General features: G+C 39.9%; 1 protein-coding gene across 3 annotated transcripts in view; it reads left to right on the forward strand.

Annotated features, from left to right (window-relative positions):
- The window catches only part of LOC101841539 (3-alpha-hydroxysteroid dehydrogenase), a 44937-nt gene that overhangs the window by 22326 nt on the left and 497 nt on the right, over positions 1–22114 (forward strand). Inside the window, exons 6-9 of one of the 3 annotated variants that reach the window (XM_021228168.2) lie at positions 3809–3918; positions 4184–4349; positions 8109–8191; positions 12457–13208. In XM_021228168.2, coding sequence (XP_021083827.1) covers positions 3809–3918; positions 4184–4349; positions 8109–8191; positions 12457–12469 — 372 coding nt within the window. In that variant the 3' untranslated portion in view covers positions 12470–13208. Of the gene's footprint in view, positions 1–3808; positions 3919–4183; positions 4350–8108; positions 8192–9995; positions 11800–12456; positions 13209–22114 lie in introns of those variants that run through there. The other 2 variants (XM_005071744.4, XM_040755559.1) reach the window with 2 other exon arrangements.

A 22114-nucleotide genomic window follows, 5' to 3' on the forward strand; every position in this document is an offset into this window, starting at 1 on the left:
AATCGGGTCACTAGGTGTGATATTAAGTACCTTGACCTGCTAAGCCATTTTACCAGCCCCTTTAAATTTTCTTACATGATACTTTGCTATATTTTATTTTACACATAATTATAAAAGTCAATTTTATATGATATAATGTAAACATTAATAGTTTGCCTATGACTACTGATGTTGTAATTGAACTGCCACAGTGAAAGCCAGCATGAGCAAATGGATTTGTTTACTTTCTGTACTATGATGGACTTATGGATTTCCTTCCTGAATATAAATCCTATCAGGCTGGTTCTTTTGTTGTCACAATCCCATCATGAGCCTTTGGCCAAATTCTTGTTTCTACTGTGATTTAGTATTGAAATTTACAAGTTCATTTTTCTTATTCCAACTATGACATCTGCCAAGGCCTCATGAATTGGAAAAGATTATTTATCATTCAAAAACTGTTCCATAGAATTATTTCTTCTCAGATATACATTTAAAAAGCTTTCTACAAGAAAGAGGAATTCGAAAATTTAAAGGAAATGGACGACTACCTGGATAGCTATCACTTGCCAAAACTAAATCAAGAACAGATAAACAATTTAAATAGACCTATAACCCCTATGGAAATAGAAGCAGTCATCAAAAGTCTCCCAACCAAAAAAAGTTCAGGTCCAGATGGCCTCAGTGCAGAATTCTACCAGAAATTCAAAGAACAGCTTAAACCAAGTCTTCTCAAAGTATTCCACACAATAGAAGCAGAAGGGTCTTTGCCAAACTCTTTCTATGAGGCTTCAATAACCTTGATTCCCCAAGCCACACAAAGATACAACTAAGAAAGAGAACTTCAGACCAATATCCCTCATGAACATTGATGCAAAAATACTCAATTAAATACTGGCAAATCGGATCCAAGAACACATCAAAACAATCATTCACCACGATCAAATAGGTTTCATCCCAGGGATGCAGGGATGGTTCAACATATGAAAATCCATCAACGTAATCCACCATATAAACAAGCTGAAAAACAAAAATCACATGATCATCTCACTAGATGCTGTAAAAGCCTTTGACAAAATCCAACACCCCTTCATGATAAAGGTCTTGGAGAGATGTGGGATAACAGGGACATACTTAAACATAATAAAAGCTATATACAGTAAACCAACAGCCAACATCAAACTAAATGGACAGAAACTCAACACAATTCCTCTAAAATCAGGAACAAAACAAGGCTGTCCACTCTCTCCATACCTTTTCAACATTGTACTTGAAGTTCTAGCTATTGCCATACGACAACAAAGGGGGATGAAGGGGATACAAATTTGGAAGGAAGAGGTCAAACTTTCACTGCTTGCAAATGATATGATAGTTTACATCAATGACCCAAAGAACTCTACCCAGGAACTCTTACAGTTGATTAACACCTTCAGCAAAGTGGCAGGCTACAAGATCAACTCAAGAAAATCAGTAGCCCTACTATATACAGACGATAAAAGGGCTGAGAAAGAAATCAGAGAAACATCACCCTTTACAATTGCCACAAACAACATTAAATACCTTGGGGTAATGCTAACCAAACAAGTGAAAGACCTGTATCGCAAGAACTTTGAATCTTTAAAGAAAGAAATTAAAGAAGCCCTCAGAAAATGGAAAGATCTCCCATGCTCTTGGATAGGAAGGATCAATGTAGTAAAAATGGCAATCCTTCCAAAAGCAATCTACAGATTCAATGCAATCCCCATTAAAATCCCAGCACAATTCTTCACAGACCTTGAAAGAACAATAATCAATTTTGTATGGAAAAACAAAAGACCCAGGATAACCCAAACAACCCTGTTCAACAAGGCAACGTCCGGAGGCATCACCATCCCTGACCTCAAGCTCTATTATAGCTTGGTATTGGCACAAAAATAGACAGGTAGACCAATGGAATTGAATTGAAAACACGGATATTAACCCACACACGTACGAACATCTGATCTTTGACAAAGAAGCTAAATATATACAATGGAATAAAGAAACCATCTTCAACAAATGGTGCTGGCATAACTGGAGGCTGACATGTAGAAGAATGCGGATCGATCCATGTTTATTGCCATGCACAAAACTTAAGTCCAAATGGATCAAAGACCTCAACATAAATCCAGCCACACTGAACCTCTTAGAAGAGAAAGTGGGTGGTAACCTTGAACGAATTGGTACAGGACACAGCTTCCTGAACATAACACCAATAGCACAGACAGTGAGATCAACAATTAATAAATGGGACCTCCTGAAACTGAGAAGCTTCTGTAAGGCAAAGGACACAGTCAGCAAGACAAAAAGGCAGCCCACAGAATGGGAAATATATTCACTAATGCCACATCTGACAGAGGGTTGTCCTCCAAAATTTACAAAGAACTCAAGAAGCAAGTCTCCAAAACATCAAAGGACCCAATTAAAAAGTGGGCTGCAGAACTAAATAGAGAATTTTCAATAGAGGAGTCTAAAATGGCTGAGAGGCACTTGAGAAAGTACACAATATCCTTAGCCATCCGGGAAATGCAAATCAAAACAACTCTGAGATACCATCTCACTCCTGTTAGAATGGCTAAAATCAAAAACACCAAGGACAATTTATGCTGGAGAGGATGTGGTGAAAGGGGGACACTCCTCCATTGCTGGTGGGAGTGCCAACTGGTTCAGCCACTTTGGAAATCTATATGGAGATTCCTCAGAAAAATGGGAATAAACATATCACAAGACCCAGCAACTCCACTCTTAGGCATATATCCAAAAGATGCACATTCATACAACAAAGATGTCTGTTCCACTATGTTCATAGCAGCATTATTTGTAATAGCCAGAACTTGGAAGCAACCTAGATGCCCATCAACTGAAGAGTGGATAGAGAAAATGTGGTACATCTACACAATGGAGTACTATTCAGCAGAAAAAAACAATGGAATCCTGAGATTCGCAGGCAAATGGATGACACTAGAAGAAACCATCCTGAGTGAGGTAACCCAGTCACAAAAAGAGAAACATGGCATGTACTCTCTCATATATGGATTTTAGACATAGATCTGGGGAGTGCCAGCCTACAATTCAATGGCCAGAGAGTCTGGGAAACAGAAACTTCATTTAGTGGCTGATCGAAGAAGAGGCAGACTCCCTCGGTTAAGTACTGAGCTGAACTCAAGAAAGCCAGTAATAGAGAGGGAGGACTGATGACCAAAGGGATTAAGACTGGGCTGGTTTAACCCCCAGAAACAGCTGACCTGACAAAGGTTAACTCTTGAATCCCAGGCATCAGCTTGGGAATCCAGCATGGGCCTGATCAAGACCCCCTGAATGTGTCAGTACTAGGTAATCTGTTGAGCCTTGGGCAGCAGATCAGTACCCATCCCGAGTATACACATGGACTTTGTACTCTCATCGAACAATGTGAGGTGCACTCTCACCCTGAACTCTTATGGAAGGGTCTAGGCCCTGCCCTATATGAAATGACAGACTATGGACACCCCCCATGGAAGGCCTCACCCTCCCTGGGGGAATGAGGGGATAACGGGGGGGGGCATGGGAGGAGGGGAGGGAAAGGGAGAGGGACCTGGAACTGACTTGTGAAGCAACCTTGTTTCTTATCTCAATTTAAACTGAAAAATAAATAAATAAAAAATAAAAAAGAAAGAGGAATTAAATTTATTTTGTTAAAGTGATTGCTACTAAATGCTATTTTTGACTTCAAATTTCATGTTATACCCTTTAAAATTTTAAGTTCTTTCATTTTGACATCTCTCCCTTTTGTATTAATACAAAGCCTCATAATCTGACTGTTTCCTATCAGGTAGAATGCCATGTTTATCTCAACCAGAGCAAAATGCTCGACTATTGTCAGTCAAAAGACATCGCTCTGATTGCCTACTGTACACTGGGAAGTTCACGAGACCCATTATGGTATGTAATAAAGTCAACAGTGAATCTCAAATATCATTGTTGAAATACATTTAATTCTATAGCAACTTTCTAGATCTAATTCTCAACTAACTGACTTAGAGTAGCTGGTATTTAAATTTATGAGAAGACTTGAGATGATATTGACTCTGCTTGCCTAAGGAGAACAGTTACATATCTATGGTCTGAATATATACCTGTTTTGTAAGCCTCCTATTCTTAAGGCAATTTGAACTTCTGAAGTTCAGCATTTTACCTTCCCTTCCAGGGTGGATCAAAACAGTCCAGTTCTCTTAGATGATCCAGTTATTTGTGCCATGGCGAAAAAGTACAAGCAAACTTCAGCATTGGTTGCCCTTCGTTACCTGTTGCAACGTGGAATTGTGGTCCTGGCCAGGAGTTTCAATGAAGAGAGGATCAAAAAGTTCATGCAGGTGATGACAGAGTTGTAGGCCTTGAAGCATTGTGAAATAGATCCGGTCTTAGGGCTATTATTGCTGTCATGAAACATCATGATCAAAAACAACTTGGGGAGCAAATTATTTGGCTTATGTTTCCATATCACAGTTCACCATCAAAGTAATTTGTGATAGAAACTCAAACAGGACAGGAACCTGGAGGCAACAACTGATGCAAAGGCCATGAATGAACATTGCTTACTGACTTGCCCTTCATGGCTTTCTTATAGAACCCAGGGCCACCATCCCAGGGATGGCATCACCCACAATGAACTGGGCATCTCTCCTCAATCAATAACTAAGAAATACATTACATCTGGATCTTATGGAGGCATTTTCTCAATCGAAGTTCTCTCCTTTCAGTTAACTCTAGCTTATGTCAAGTTGACTTAAGACTAACCAGGCACATATCCTTGACATGGGTCTTTTGTGATCTTTCAGAACATCTTTGTGTTGTTAGCCTGTTTTTTTAAAAAAACCTTTTTTATTTAAATTAGAATCAAGCTTGCTTCACATGTCAATCCCAGTTCTCTCTCCCTCCCCTTCACCCCACCCCACCAACCTCCTCAACCCCCCACCTAGTTTCCACTCCTCTCCCCAGGGAGAGCGAGGCATCCATGGGGGAATCTCCAGAGTCTGTGATTTCATCCAGGGCAGGGCCTATGCCTTCCCCCATGTGTCCAGACTGAGAGAGAATCCCTCCATGTGGAATGGGCTCCCAAAGTCCATTTGGATGCCAGGGATAAATACTGATCTACTACTCAAGGCCCCATAGATTTCTAGGCCTCCTCACTGACAACCAAATATAGGGGATCTGAAGTCCCATGCTGGCCTCTTAGCCATCAGCCTGGGGTCCATGAGCTTCCCCTTGTTCAAGTCAGCTGTCTCTGTGGGTTTCACCAGCCAGGTCTTGACCTCTTTGCTCATCACTCCTCCCTTTCTGCAACTGGGTTCCAGGAGTTCAGTTCAGTGTTTAGCTGTGGGTGTCTCTCTGCTTCCATCAGCCACTGGATGAAGGCTCTAGGATAGCATATAAGGTAATTGTCAAACTCATTATCAGGGAAGGGCATTTAAGGTAGCCTCTCCACTGTTGCTTAGTTTGCCAGTTGGTGTCATCATTGTAGATCTCTTAGTGCCAGATCTCTCCTCAAAACCTATAATGACTCCCCTCTATTATGGTATCTCTCATCTTGCTCTCCTCTCTTCTTTCCCCAACTCAAACTTCCTCCTCCCCCATGTCCTCCTCTCCCCTTCTCTTCTCCCTCTCTTTTTGCCCCCTGCTCCACTTCCTCTCCACCCATGCTCCCAATCCACTCAGGAGATCCTGTCCCATTACCCTTTTCTGGGGGTACCATACATAGCTCTTTTAGGGTCCTTCCTGTTTCCCAGACTCTCTGGCAATGGGATTGTAGGCTGACACTCCTCTGATCCATGTCTAAAATCCATATATGAGTGAGTACACACCATGTGTGTCTTTTTGTGACTAGGTTACCACACGCAAGATGGTTTCTTGTAGTGCCATCCATTTGCCTGCAAATTTCAAGATTCCATTGTTGTTTTCCACTGAGTAGTACTCCATTGTGTCAATGTACCACATTTTCTCTATCCACTCTTCATCTGAGGGGCATCTAGGTTGCTTCCAGGTTCTGGCTATTACAAATAATACTGCTATGATCATAGTGGAACAGACGTCCTCATTGTTTTGATTTGTATTACCATAATGGTTAAGGATGTTGAACACTTTCTCAAGTGTCTATCAGACATTTTAGATTCCTCTACTGAGAATTCTCTATTCAGTTCTGTACCCCACTTTTTAATTGGGTTCTTTGGTGTTTTAGAGTTTCTTGAGTTCTTTGTAAATTTTAGAGATTAGCCCTCTGTCAAATGTGGGGTTGGTGAATATTTTTTCCCATTTTGTGGGTTGCCTTTTTGTCTTGTTGACTGTGTCCTTTGCTTTAAGACGCTTCTCAGTTTCAGGAAGTTCCATTTATTAATTGCCATTCTCAGTGTCCATGCTAGTGGTGTTATGTTCAGGAAGTGTTCTTTTGTACCAATTCGTTCAAGGGTACTTCCCACTTTCTCTTCTAAGAGCTTTACTTTGACTGGATTTATATTGAGGTCTTTGATCCATTTGGATTTAAGTTTTGTGCATGGTGATAGATATTAATATATCTGCAGTCTTCTTCTTGCCAGCATCCAGTTATGCCAGCACCATTTGTTGAAGATGCTGTCTTTTTTTCTACTGTATAATTTTTGCTTGTCAAAAATCAGTTGTTAGCATGTGTGTGGGTTAATATCAGAGTGTTCAGTTGTATTCTATTTGTCTATCTGTCTATTTAGGAACTAATATAAGTTTTGGCCCAATTGGGTTTAACAGAGATTTATAGAACATTCCATCCAAAAACAAAAGAATATATTTTCTTCTCAGTGCCACATGGAACCTTATGAAAAACTGACCACATACTTGTTAGCTTCTTAAAATTGTGTGTGTGTGTGTGTGTGCACGCACATGTATGCATGCATGTGCCATGATGTGTATGTGGAGATCAGGTGACAGCTTTTCAGGAGTTAGCTTTTCTTTCCACCATGAATTTCCAAGATTGAATTCAGGTCTTCAAGCATGTGCCAGGAGTGCTTTTACTTCCTGTACCATCTTGCTGGCCTGGATTGAGTTTTCTCATTTGCATGATAGTGAGGCTTCTCTATTGATTGGGCTGTTGTAGTACTGTCAAAGCTCTCCTTCATTATAGTTTTCTTTTTATCCTTTAGCTAACTAGCTTAGGATACACTTCATTACTCACAGATGTTGTAGAGGTGGAGTAGTTTAGAAATGTCTGTTATTTCCTTTTATCTGTAAGGCCATTTAAAACCTCTCTCTCTGTGTATGTGTGTATGTATGTATGTGTGTGTGTATGTATGTATGTACAAGCTATGATGTGTGTTTGGATATCAGAGAATAACCTTGTGGGTGTCAGTTCTCACTTTTCACCTGTTTGACGCAGAATCCCTCTTGTACATGGCTGACATTGGGTTTACTGGATTCCCTAGTTAGTTTTCTGTTGCTGGCTTAAAACCATGACTGAAAGCAACTGAGGGGGAGGAAAGGGTTTATGTGGCTTATGCTTCAATATCACAGTCATCTTACCTTTAATAGTTTTATCAGCTGTTTGTATACTGAATTTCTTTTGTCTCCTACCACACATTGCAGCAGTACTATAGATTCATAGAATCATTAGTCTGAATATATTGATTGGTAGCTAGCAATAATAATTTTCATGTTTAATCTATTTCTAACTTAGATAACATCTTTGAAGCCAGTTCCTATTCTGTTTGCATTTGATAATTTATAAATTATACTATATAAAACTTATTTTCTCATTTCTAATGGAATATAGGAGTCTCTGTTCATACATTTTATTAAACTCTATAGTTAAGTTTCAGTTTTAAAAGGTTTTCCAGTATTTGAATTTCATATGTTTCATTTCTGTTTCTTTCCTATTCTCCTTGACTTGTAGGTGTGTGGTTTAATTTCTTATATATAAGAACATGGCTTTATTTCTTTTCCACATATTGGTCCTTAATAGTTTGAATATTTTTCTTGATTTCTTCAAGAGATTTGAAATATGTCTCCTGTGTTTTCAGTATTGCCCCTGAACCACTCTGTTGAATTTACTTGGTTTTCCCAGACTGGCAATATGCAATATAAAAGTAATAAAATTTCTAATTCTGTGACAGGTTTTTGAATTCCAGTTGACTACAGAGGACATCAAAGTCCTAGATGGCTTGAACAGAAATTTAAGATACAATTCTGCACATTTGTAAGTACCTTTGATTGATACATTGCTTCAATTTGTTTTCTGAGTAGAAATGTAATCTATGAAAAGTTACCTTGATACACAGAAGACAAAAGCTAGAGTGAGCTAGGGATTGCCTCCAGAGCTCTTTTCCATTGGTGGAACCAGGTTCAGCTTTACTTGCACATATGCCCTCTGTATGTCTTAATTCACTGAACTTTCTGAATAATGCAATGTGTTTGTTAAAACTAAAGCTCTGTGTAGGCTTCTGTCATCTATTGCTATGTTGTAGGATATATACTTTGCCATAGAGCTGACTGAATTAAATGTTTCTAAATATGAGCTTATGATACCTGCTCTCACATATCTCAGTTCTTTTTTAAATTTTTTTGCTAACCAGATCAAACACCACAGTCTTAGACTCTCATATCTACTCCATATGGAATTGCTAATTATACTTTGTCAATTTGATGTTTTTAATAGATTCAAGTCTCTCAATTTCTTTTCCTGAACATTTGTTTAGCACTCAAATGTCACCTTTGTACAAAATAAGTTGTTTTATCTTTGTGAGAATAGAAACTATTGTTTTACATTTTCAGAAATACAGAGATCTCAATGCAGAGAACAGAGATGTATTAGATTAGTGAGGTAAGAAACAGAAGAAAGATCTTGGAAATATTCCCATTGTTGGAAGAAATTTGAAGCCAACGAATGGTTTCTACTTTTCCTTCCTTCTGTAAGATTGTGGGAACTGAGAAAAGACACACCTTATAAATTAGCTTAGGCAGGAGTATGCTCATGGGAATTTAAATTCACAATAAAAATAATGAATGATGTATGAAGTGAGAATAGCCCGATTAAAAATTGTATGTGCTCAAGAAAATAGCAGATACACCATTAATAATCTTTTAATTAGTATAGAAAAAGTTAAGAATAATTCAAAGATAGAGTGAGTGGCAAGCAGAGAGGAATTATAAAGAATGAAAAGAATGATCTTTGTTAATTATATTTTGTGTCACTAGTCACTAAATTACAAAGTATTCTTCCAGAATAAGGAACTCAAAATTCTTAAATTGTGTATGGTGGTACACAACTATAGCCCCAACATTGGGAGGTGGAGGCAGGAGGGTCAGAAGTTCACAATCATTGTCATCTATATAGTGAGTTTGAGGTCAGCCTGAGATATGTGAGACCCTGTCTAAAAAAATTGAAAAAAGATTTCTATTTATAAACTTAACATGTTACTTACCTGTGTTATCTAGGGTTCCTATTGCTGTGAAGAGACAGCATGATCAAAGCAACATGGGGAGGAAAGGGTTTATTTCACTCACACTTCCATATAAATAGTTCATCATCAAAAGCAATGAGGTCAGGAACTCAAGCAGGGCAGCAACCTGGAGGCAGGAGATGATGCAGAGGCCATGGAGGAGTGCTGCTTATTGGGATGCTCTAGATGGCTTGCTCAGTCTGCTTTCTTATAAAACCCAAGACCATCAGACCATGAGTGGCACCACCCACGATGGACTGTGGCCTCTCACATCAATCACTAAGAAAATGCTCTGTTGGCTTGCAGGTAGCTGGATCTTATGGGGACAATTTCTCAGTTGAGGCTCTCTCCCCTCAGTGACTCTAGCTTGTGTCAAGTTGACATAAAACTTTACAGTACAATATGCAACACACTGTGATTAGTAAAAAGAAAGTGAACTTGTTAGCAGGGACTAGTACACCTTGAACTAGCCTTTAGTACTGACCAACATTTGAACATCCCTTCTTTAAAACAAGGAAGAATCACTTTCTTATATTAGACATTCTTTTTTTCTAATTCTAGTTTTGATGGACATCCCAATTATCCATTCACTGATGAGTATTAACGTGGAGGCTCTTGTCAGAATTCCTACCACAAGATTTGTTTATGTATCATGGCATGAGAGATGTCTTGGATACTGGCGGTTGAACATATCACTTCTTATCAGATCACCTTGTCTCGTCAATTCACTTCTCCAGAGCTGTGTGGGAAGTCTGAAAGATAACATCAAGATTTTTAGTTCAAAGATCCTTGTGTTTTGAAAGACTGATTTATTTTTGCTTTACATATATGAGTGTCTTGCCTACATGTATGTGTACCTAGTGAATGCCTGTGTCTATAGAGGGGAGGAGAGGGTGACAGATCACCTGGAACTGGAGTTACAGATGGTTGCGGGTCACCATTTGGATACTCGAAGACAAATTTGAGTCTTCTGTAAAAGCAGCAAGCCTTTAAAAACTTTGACATTTCTCCAGGCCCTACCCTATAGATTCTTTCCTGCCTCTACTTCTGTTATTTCTTCTGACTCTTGACACCAACCTGATTCACCTAGAAGTCTTGGGCAGGAGATAGGAGATGAGGACAGTCATTTAAGAGACATTTTTCAGTAACAGTTGGAAGAATTTTCAACATTTATGGAGTTAACAGTGAGAAGTAATTGATAAGTAATACTCCTCAAATCTGTTGAGAAAGAAGTGAGTACTTTGCATTTATTCCACTCTTAGTTTGGAGGTGAAGCACATGTGGCAGGGGTGACCAAGAGTCCCAGGCCTCCCTTCATTAATCCAAGGACCAGAGCTCCAAGAGTAAGTTTTCCTTGTGGGAAGGCTGAGAGGCTGGTAAGAAGAGAATCATCTAAAAGAATCATCATAACTCATATGTGGGGAGACTGAGGAAAAAGCTGAACAAGTCTCTGGAAAATACATCTTTTATTTTTTTGATAGGTACATGTTACAGGTAGAAGGAAATTCTACATATTTTATCCAAGACCAAGAGCTAGATTTGATATTTGTATTTTCAAAGGTTTCAGAATTTGCCTTATTGAGCTTTGGTAGGAAAAATTAATTCACATGAATCTAAATTCCATATTCATCAAATTTTCTCGATTTAAAAGTTGATTTGTGAAACTTGATCTTTTATGTTTATAGACAAGCAAGTTAGACTTATAAAGTATCTCCAATATATTAAATTGTGTTGTTATCAAATTAATATTAAAAGGACATATAATTGATGAGATAAATTCTTTAAATTTTCAAAAGTTATTTGAAATACTTTATTTGAATCAGGATATTGTTGTAAAAATTGTTAAATTTTAGCAATATCTTTTTTTTAAATTTTAGCAATATCTTTTGCACAAAGAATATCTTAGAGAAATCAGAGAGGAAAGGTGATAGTGTTGTGTTTACAGAAGATCCAGAAGAATGTGGACATAAATTAAAAATATTATTTACCAAGTTTCAAGGATACAGTTGAACTTGTATATTTCATTAATAAATATCCCAAATAAGAATTTTTGAGACAGTTTCTCATTATATACCCCTGGCTAGTCTGGAACTTGCTATGTACACAAGGCTCACCTGGAACTCATAGAGATATACCCACTCCTGTCTACCTCTAGAATGCTGAGATTAAAGCCATTATACCTATGTATTTGAAGTCTCTTAAAGAAAAGGGAAACATTATCCAAAAGCAATAAAATTACTAGTTACCTATTAATTAACCTAATGAAATATGAATGAATAACAAACTAAAATTCTGTGAAATGTGCTGATACAATGAAGCTGTCATATTCTTATTAATGAATGAAATAAAAATCTTTTATAATGGGTAATGTGAAAATTCTTTAAATGAATTAAACAAGGTATAAAAACTAGGCATTTTATGGACCTACCACAGCCAGGGTCTGCATTGATATTTGTGATTCCTGATACCATAGGAGGTCATATTGATGCCAGGGGTTTGGGTTTTTACCTGGAGCCATGGTGAGGTGACATCAGAGTCCCAGATGCTGCTGGGGCTCATGTCTAAGTCCTTGGTCCTACCACAGCCAGGGACTGTGTTGATGTCCACAGCCCATGGTGCCACCAAAGGCCACACAGATACTCAGGGTCTGGGCTGTAACCTGTGGCCATACTGGTGTCTGAGGGTTTTGCTGCCACCAGGGCCATGCTGATCTGGTTGGCTTGTGCTGCTACATGGGGGAATGGTGTCTTTTGGGTCCCAGGCTCCTGTTAAAGGTCATATCTGGGTTTGTGGTCCAGGAGCATCCAGGGTATGGGCTGATGTCTGTGGCTCCTGCTGCCACCAGGGACTGTGCAGATGTCTCAGGTCTGGGCAGTCACTGGATACCATGTTTGTGTCTGAGGGCTTTGATGCCACTAGTGCCATACTGATTAAGATGGCCTGTGCTGCCACGGAGGCCATGATGTTGTCCAGATACAAGCTGCCACCAAGATTCATGCCTGGGTCTGTGTTCTTGCTGCAGATGGTGTCTGTGAGGATGTCCACGGCCTGTGTTATCAGAGGGGGTCATCACAAGAACCACAATGTTGAATCCTGACAGATGGGCTGAGCTGGCCCCACCCCTCAATGGCCCTGGGATAGCTGGCCATGGTCCTAGTTGGACACTGCAGCAAGAGAGCTGGCTCCACCCACCATGGGTGAACTGGCCCCTGTACTTGGGAAAAATGGCCCCACCCATCACAGGGCAATGGGAGAGCTGGCCCCTATGGCAGGAGCCTAGGAGAGCTGACTCTGTCCCTTGCCTGAGGGGTGCAGTCCCAGTGGCCCAGACCAACTAGCTGAGCTACCACCAAGAACCACATCTTGGGTCTTGGGTTGGCCCACCCTGACATCTACCCGATCTGTGACCTGATGGAGTTCCTGAAGTGCCTCGTCCTGAGGGATAATAATGGCAGGATCTTCATGACTCAGGGCAATCCCAGGATCTGAGGGGAGTTTGTTGAGGGTCCAGTAATGATGGTGTGCCAGAGGCCTGGAACTAGACTAGTGATTTATTGCAGTGAACGCTTTACTGGTGGAAGTAATTGGACAAAAGAGTATACTTGGCAGCACACTGAAGCTCCTAATGCCACTAGGATGAATGAAGAGGTACTAGAAAGACAGAGGAGCATAGTGGGTTTTTTGTTGTTTGTTTTGTTTTGTTTTGAATTATTTTGAGGGATAATTATTCCATTGGGGAGCTTGTTGTAGGGGTAGGGTCAGATATGGACATACTGGTCGGTGAGTGGGATTGGGGTGCATGATGTGCAATTCCCAAAGAATCAGTAAAGAATTATGTTAAAAAAGAAATTATTGCTTCCAGTGCCTGGGGACTGCTACAGAGTCTCCCCTCTCAGCAGGAGCTATGAACCCCAGATTTCTGGTCTTCTCTTCCACCAACGGCATCAGGAGACCAGGTAAACCAGGACCTGTATCCAGGCCTGTCTTCCAGTGCCTGGGGACTGCCAGAGAGCCTCCCCTTCTGGTGGGAGCATGTACCCCAGTTTCCCTGTCTTCTCCACCCACTGGACCAGGCAATTTGGGGTCTGTTTCTGGGCCCATGCTCCAGTGCCTGGCGACTACCAGTGAGTCACCCTCCAGGTGGGAGACTATGCACCCCAGATTCCCGGTCTTCTCCACCCACAGGACCAGGACTAGGACCAGGAAGAGGAGAAATACCAGAGTATTGGACTTGCTTGCATCCACTGAAAGGGAACTCTGGTCTCCTAACCACCAGACCTGTAAGGGACTCTTTCTGCACTCACTAGAAGAAGGGATGGGAAAGAGACAATAAAAAAACACACTCAGCAACAGAAAAATATGACACCGCCAGATTCTACAGACTACACACCAGCAAGACTCCAACATTCCAATGCAAACGAAGCAGAAGAGAATAATCTTAAAAAGAACTTCATGAAAATGATAGAGTCCCTAAAAGAGGATATAGGAAAATCCCTCAAAAAATGGAAGAATAAACAAACCAAAAAATGCAAGAAATGGAAGAAAAAGAAAACCAAGAAATGGAAGAAAATGCAAACCAAAAATGCAAGAAATGGAAGAAAAACAAAACAAAAAACGCAAGAAATGGAAGGAAAAACAAACCAAAAAATGCAATAAATGGAAGAAAATACAACCCAAAAATTCAAAAAATACAAGTGGTCGAAAAGACAAAGCAAAAATTGCAGGTAACAATTCAAACAGTACAAGGGTTGAAAACTGAAATGGACAATAAAGAAATACCACAATCTGAAGGAAGGCTGGAAATAGAAAAGCTGGGCAAACGGTTAAGTACTACAGATGCAAGAATAACCAAAAGAATAAAAGAAATGGAAGACAGAATCTCAGGTGTTAAAGATACACTAGGAGAAATTGATTCATCAACCAAAGAAAAATCTTAAGTCCAACAAATGCCTAACACAAAACATCCAGGAAATATGGGACACCATAAAAATACCAAACCTAAGAATAATAGGTATAGAAGAAGGTGAAGAAAACCACCTCAAAGGGGCAGAAAATATATTCAACAAAATCTTAGAAGAAAACTTTCCCACCCTAAAGAAAGACATGCCAATGAAGGTACAAGAAGCTTACAGAACACCAAATAGAGTGGAACCCAAAAAAAGGCCTCTCACCACATAATAATCAAGACCCCAAATATACAGAATAAAGATAGACTATTAAGAGCAGATAAGAAAAAAGGTCAAGTAACATATATATGCAAACATATCAGAATCAGACCTGACTTCTCCATGGAAACACTGAAAGCCAGAAGGTCCTGGATAGATATTATACCAACACAAAGAGACCATGGATGCCAGCCCAGACTAGTATACCTAGCAAAGCTTTCAATCACTATAGATGGAGAAAACAAGATATTCCATGACAAAACTGGATGCATACAATACATATCCACTAACCCAGCCCTACAGAAAGTTCTGGAAGGAAAACTCCAACCCAAGGAAGTTAACTACAACCAGAAAACATAGGCATTAGAGAATCTCTCTCTACCAACAGCCAAAATAAAAAAGGGGTGAAATTCCACACATAATTCCATCACCAACAACCATTCCAAATCAAAGGAGAATGAGCAATAAATGGTTATTAATATCCCTCAATAGTAATGCTCTTCATCATACCATCCATGCCAACTTGTGAGCTGCCGTGTGGGTGCTGGGAATGGAACCCAGGTCCCCTGGAAGAGCAGCCAGTACTCTTAACTGCTGAGCCACACTGAACTCCAGCCACACTGAACCTCTTAGAAGAGAAAGTTGGTGGTACCCTTGAACGGATTCGTACAGGAGACCACTTCTTGAACATAACTCCAGTAGCACAGTGAGGTCAACAATTAATACATGGGATCTCCTGAAACTGAGAAGCTTCTGTAAGGCAAAGGACACATTCAACAAGACAAAAAGGCAACCCACAGAATGGGAAAATATATTCACCAACCCCACATCTGACACAGGGCTTATCTTCAAAAATGTACAAAGAACTCGAGAAGCAACTCTCCAAAAACCAAGGATCCAATTAAAAGGTGGGCTACAGAACTACATAGAGAATTTCAATAGAGGAGTCTAAAATGGCTGAGAGGCACTTGGGAAAGCGCTCAACATCCCTAGCCATCTGGGAAATGCAAATCAAAACAACTATGAGATACCATCTTACTCCTGTCAGAGTAGCTAAAATCAAAACACCAATGACGGTTTATGCTTGAGAGGTTGTGGAGAAAGGGGACCACTCCTCCACTGCTGGTGGGAGTGCTGACTTGTACAGCACCTTTGTAAATCAGTATGGACACTCATCAGAAAAATGGAAATCAGTCTACCTCAAGACCCAGCAATTCCACTCTTAGGCATATATCCAAAAGATGCACATTCATACAAGGACATCGTTCCACTATGTTCATAGCAGCATTACTTGTAATAGTCAGAACTTGGAAGCAACCTAAATGCCCCTCAATTGAAGAGTGGATAGAGAAAATGTGGTATATTTACACAATGGAGTACTATTCAGCAGAAAAAAAACCAACGGAATCCTGAGATTTGCAGGCAAATGGATGACACTAGAAGAAACCATCTTGAGTGAGTTAACCCAGCCACAAAAAGACAAACATGGTATGTACTCTCTCATATATGGATTTTAGATATAGATGTGGGGAGTGCCAGACTATAATCCCACAGCCAAAGAGTCTGGGAAACAGAACCTTCACCCAATGGCTGAAGGAAGCAGAGGCAGACTCCCACAGCTAAACACTGAGCCTAACTCAAGGATGTTTTGTGTTAAGGATTTGTTGGACTTAAGATTTTCTTTGGTTGATGAATCCATTTTTCCTAGTGTATCTTCAACATCTGAGATTCTCTCTTCCATCTCTTATATAATGTTGGTAATGCTTGTATCGGTAGTACCTGACCGTTTGCCCAGCTTTTCTATTTCCAGCCTTTCTTCAGATTGTGTTTTTTTATTGTCTCTATTTCAGTTTTCAACCCTTGCACTGTTTGTATTCTTTCTTGCAATTTTCGTCCATTTGTTGCATTTTATGATTTTTTTCATTTGTTCTTTCTTCCATTTCTTGCATTTTTTGGTTTGCTTTTTCTTCCAGTTCTTGTATTTTTTGGTTTGTTTTTTCTTCCATTTCCTGCCTTTTTTGGTTTGTTTCTTCTTCCAATTCTTTCAGTTTTTGTTTTGTTTTTTCTTCCATTTCTTGCATTTTTTTGCTTTGTTTCTTCTTCCATTTCCTGCCTTGTTTGGTTTGCTTTTTCTTCCATTTCTTGCATTTTTTGGTTTGTTTTTTTCTTTCATTTCTTTGAGGGATTTTCCTATATCCTATTTTAGGGCCTCTATCATTTTCATGAAAGTGGTTTTAAGGTCATTCTCTTCTGCTTCGTGTCTAGAATCTGGTGGTGTCATATTTGTTTTTCTGTTGCTGAGTGTGTTTTTGTATTGTCTCTTTCCCATCTCTTCTTCTAGTGGGTGCAGAAAGAGCCCCTTACTGGTCTGGTGGTTATGAGACCAGAGTTGCTTTTGGTGGGTGCTACCAAGTCCAATTATCTGGTAGTTCTTCTATTCTTTGTCCTTGTTCTGGTCCCTGGGCCCTCCGGAACAGCTGGTCCCCTGGTCTCCCTGGCTCCTGTGTTTTCCTGGACCTGCAGGAACAGCTGGTCCCCTGGTCTCTGTGGATCAGCTAGTTTCCTGGTGTTGTTGGTGGGAGAGAATTCCTGGGATCTGTCGTGTGTGGCTCCCACCGGGATTGGAAGCTCTGTGAAGTTCCCAGGCGATCCCCAGGCAGTGGACCCGCCTGAACAGCTGGTCCCCTGGTCCCCCTGGTTCCTCTGGTTTCCTGGATCCCTAGATTTATATCTTATCTGTACTTTTACATATGTTCTTGTTAATTTGACTGAAACGCAAAAATATGATTTAATATCAGATTAGTTAAAAATACTTATCCACCGATAGAAGTACTGGTTGTAGAACGAGATGTAAGCTAAGCATATTTCTGAGTTATTGCATCTTCAATGCCCCAAATACTCAGGCTCTAACCCTATCCCCTTAATATAGGTTTGATTCAGAGAGAATGGGAGATCTCATGACTCATCTCAAGCATTCCTGTAAACAGTCAAAATCTGCTTTCTGTAAGAATTAAAATTCAAGTAAAACACCATATGTTTATGCAAGCTGACCTGTTATGCTCATAACACATTGAATCATAGCCACTATATAAAAAGTTTTTAAAAAATCATTCTTATGTGAGGAGAAAACTCAACTTTGTAAACATATTCATTTCAATAGCTGGTATACTGCAGCTGCTTTGGTTGGCACAGTGACAGTGGCCAGGTGCCGCAGGTACTGAATGTCAGGTACCTCTGTACCCAATAAACTAAGTCTCCTGTCTAATGTTTTTAATGGCAAGGGAAAGACCTGAAATTCAACTTTTTTTGTTTACAAATGTTCAAGTGTTTGAAATTTTGGCAAAGCTTAATTTTAACCTGGTCTTCCCAGCAGATAGTAGACTCAATGCCAGTTGAAATACTGAAGAGCCAGCCTTCCTTGGTTCCCATACCACTTGCTGGCCCCTAATGAACTGCCACTGATATGCATGGACATATTCAGCCAGGACCAGTGGTAAGGACTTTTCTAGTATGCACAAAGTCCTGGGCTGGATTCCCCAGCACTAAAACAAAACAAAACCCAGATGTCCCTCAACCGAAGAGTGGATAGAGAAAATGTGGTACATCTACACAATGGAGTACTATTCAGCAGAAAACAATAATGGAATCATGAGATTCGCAGGCAAATGGATGACACTAGAAGAAACCATCCTGAGTGAGGTAACCCAGTCACAAAAAGAGAAACATGGCATGTACTCTCTCATATATGGATTTTAGACATAGATCTGGGGAGTGCCAGCCTACAATCCTATGGCCAGAGAGTCTGGGAAACAGAAATTTCTTTTAGTGGCTGAGCGAAGAAGAGGCAGACTCCCTTGGTTAAGTACTGAGCTGAACTCAAGAAAGCCAGTAACAGAGAGGGAGGACTGATGATCAAAAGGATTAAGACTGGGCTGGTTTAACCCCCAGAAACAGTTGACCAGACAAAGGTTATCTCTTGAATCCCAGGCATCAGCCTGGGAATCCAGCATGGGACTGATCAAGACCCCCTGAATCTGGGTGTCAGTGAGGAGGCCTAGGTAATCTATTGAGCCTTGGGCAGCAGATCAGTACCCATCCCAAGTATACACACGGACTTTGGACTCCCATAGAACAATGTGAGGTGCACTCTTACCCTGAACTCTTGGGGAAGGGTCTAGGCCCTGCCCTATATGAAATGACAGACTATGGACACCCCCATGGAGGGCCTCACCCTCCCTGGGGGAATGAGGGGATAAGGGGGAGGTTGGGGGGAGGGCACGGGAGGAGGGGAGGGAAAGGGAGAGGGGCCTAGAACTGACTTGTGAAGCAACCTTGTTTCTTATCTAAATTTAAACTGGAAAATAAAAACAAACAAACAAAAAAAGAAAACAAAACAAAACAAACAAAAAGAACCACGTAAATATTTTAGAGTGGGGCAAAATGTTGGCTATAAGGGCTACCAAAGCCAAAACCTAAAAAATTTACTATGCTAATAAACAAATGATAAAAACATCAGAAAGATGATGCTTGTACATAATAGTATGTTAAGGCGCAAACTGTGCCAGGTGCATGCAAATCCCTTGATCTAAATACAGAAACAGAGGATCTGGATACTTCTAAAAGCAGCATGAAAACTATCAATTTGAGGTTGTAGTTTTGGTTGGTAATTGATCTTTTTCTCTCTCTTGTTTTTTTTTTTTTGATAGAGGGTCTCATGTAGCAAAGGCTACTTCTGAACTCACTACAAAGCTGAAAATAAACCTGACTTTCTTGCCTCAGGTTCCCAAGTGTTGAGACTACCAGCATGTGCCAGCATGCCTAGTAGTAATTTGTAATTCTTAATTCATTTTTTTAAAAGAATCATTTTAAACCACGGTTCCTAAGCTAACTTACTCCTTTGGTCCAAGAAGTTACTTAAGATTCAGAATTAGTGCAGTCAATGAGAATTCAACCAGTTCCTCAAATTGCAAAGTTGGAATAGTAGGTATCTTGATCTATGCAGGATTGGGAAATCACAGCACTATCTATAGTATAATGTCTGATACAGAGGACTCCAGAGACACTTGATGAATAGATGAAAAGCAAGGTTGCTTTGCGCACTTCAACACTGGGGAATACTGGGCGTCCTGTAGTCCAATTCACCCAGGATGCACTCTCCTTTGCAATCCCATATAGCCCGATACCTACATATCTGAGTGAGACTTCTCTCTGTTGGTCTCAGTATAAACTGAGAACAGCATCTCTACATTGTCTTTCTATAGAACACTGGGCTAGCCTCCTGATACAACCATTCCTGCTAAAGCCATCAGGTGACTGTTAGGGAGTCAGACTAAAGATTTCACATTTGCCAAGAGTCTGTGAATTTAAAAAGTAGTGTCTATGTTCACTACAGTGCACATGTGAATGTCAGAAGACATGTGGGAATTGGTTCTCTCCTTCCAGCATGTGGCTCATATCAGGTTGTAGGTTTGGGAGCCAGTGCCTTTATCTACTGAAACATTTCTCCAGCCCAAGTCTGGGAATTTATTTTATTTATTTCACCTTCATCTAAAGTGCATTTTCAGTCACTGTTTAAGCTATTAAGATTACTGTAAAGTACCACAGTAACTTTTAGACATCACTAAACTCAAAGTCTGTTCATTAGCATTTTGTAGCTTACACACTTTTTCACTGTTTAAAATATTCCTTCTGCCTTTCTTCTTTTCATTAGCCACTTCCACCTAGTCATCACACCGTTGGATCCTTGTATAGAACATGAATTCTGTGCTTCCACGGCCATATAAACATCCCTGAAAATTCAACAAATAGGAATCAAAGAGCAGAGCGTACCCAGAATACTTCTTTTATTTCCACGTTTCCTCTGAGCCTTGGCACACACTACACCCTATTAGTGCTTCTTCTGCTCTTCTCTGCTCTTTGGATATAGTCCCTGTGTAACCTAGGTAAGACAACTCACAGCAGTCCTGCCTCAGCCTCCTGAGTTCTGGGATTACGGGTGTGTTCCACTTGTATTATAATGCTTCTAACTAAACCCTCGCTGATTTGTATCAACATCTTCAATGTTCTAAATGATTATATTTAGGTATCTGAATCCTTCTGAGTGTTATTTCATAGCCAATATGTAAAAAATCTTTATTAAAATGTTGAAAAGTATAAAACAGCAATTATAATTTAGTAAACATCTAATAAAAAAAGCAATATTTTCTTTCCCTTATGCAGCGCAAGAATCAGTGATGTGGATATCATTTTTAGTTACCCTTTGGCCTAGATCTACTTCAAGACTCTTTAGTTTGTTTTTGGGGTGAAAATCTATGTGGATACTAAGAAATAACTCTATTGTTTTAACTCAGTTGTTAGAAATACAAATGCCATGTTAACATGTGAGGATAGCATGTCAAGACAGGTGTTATTTCCAAAGGAAAATTAAGTCACTTTTAAGCTGTGAGGCAATGCTGCATAAATGACACTAAAAATTAAGGTATCTTTCTGCTCTGTAGTGCTCCTGTGGATCCAGCAAACTGTACAAACGCTCCCTTTTAAAAACCATATCTTTTATTATACTTCAATTATTTCATTCCACCAATCATTTTTCTTGCAAATAAAACCAAAAATAGTCCAAAATGTGTTTTATATACCTTGCACTCATCAAATGGTTAGTTATGAATAAGTGGTACTCAATTTTCTATTGCGACTGTAACATGGTTATTTGTCCCTGATCTGGTGATGCCTTCTTCAGCTCCATTCTCTAGCCACTGAGATTCACTGTCCAACAAACGGTTTTTTGATTCACTAAGTGGTTTGATAGGAAAAGGTTGATTGAGCCACTACTTCTGACATAGTCGTTCTGGTTTGCAACAGAGGCTTGTTCTGGGTCCATCCCCACAAGGCGAGTAGGAAAACTGCAGCCATCACCCAAGCTTGAAAATACCGGAACTAGCCAGTATTTCTTTTCATCACCAAAGACTTGCCTCCAATTTTTACTACATCCAAGAGAAAAACCATTTCCATCTATTCCATAAGAAAACAGAAAGGTGCACGGAAAGACTCTATTGTTGTTCTGTTTTTTTCCAACTAGCCAGCAGTGGTAGCTAAATAGTGAGAGCACACTGACAAAGAACATTGCAGAAACAAAGAAAAGGAAAAGTACGGGGAATTTTGCATGTGACTCTCTCAGTTCATGCGTCCAAAATTTTATAAAATACTCTAAAACTGTTGCAGCCACAAAAAGGCAATACAGTAGGGAATACAACAAAAAAAGCATGAAAAATTTGTAATTAGTAAATCCCACACAGTTATTCACCCATGGACAGTGATGATCCATCTTAAGAACACATCTGTCACACACAGAGCAGTGATGAGCCCGATCAGGTTTAATCAACTGACATTTTTCACAGTATCGGACAGCTTTTGAAGCTGATGTGGTGTAGACTGGCAAGTCTCTGGCCGCTCTTCTCAAAATGTCTTGCTGTCTTTCTTGGCTGAACTCTTTCTCATAACGTTTTTTTTCAGAGTTTG

This window comes from Mesocricetus auratus, unplaced genomic scaffold (assembly GCF_017639785.1).
Source record: "Mesocricetus auratus isolate SY011 unplaced genomic scaffold, BCM_Maur_2.0 Super-Scaffold_100013, whole genome shotgun sequence".
NCBI lineage: Eukaryota > Metazoa > Chordata > Mammalia > Rodentia > Cricetidae > Mesocricetus > Mesocricetus auratus.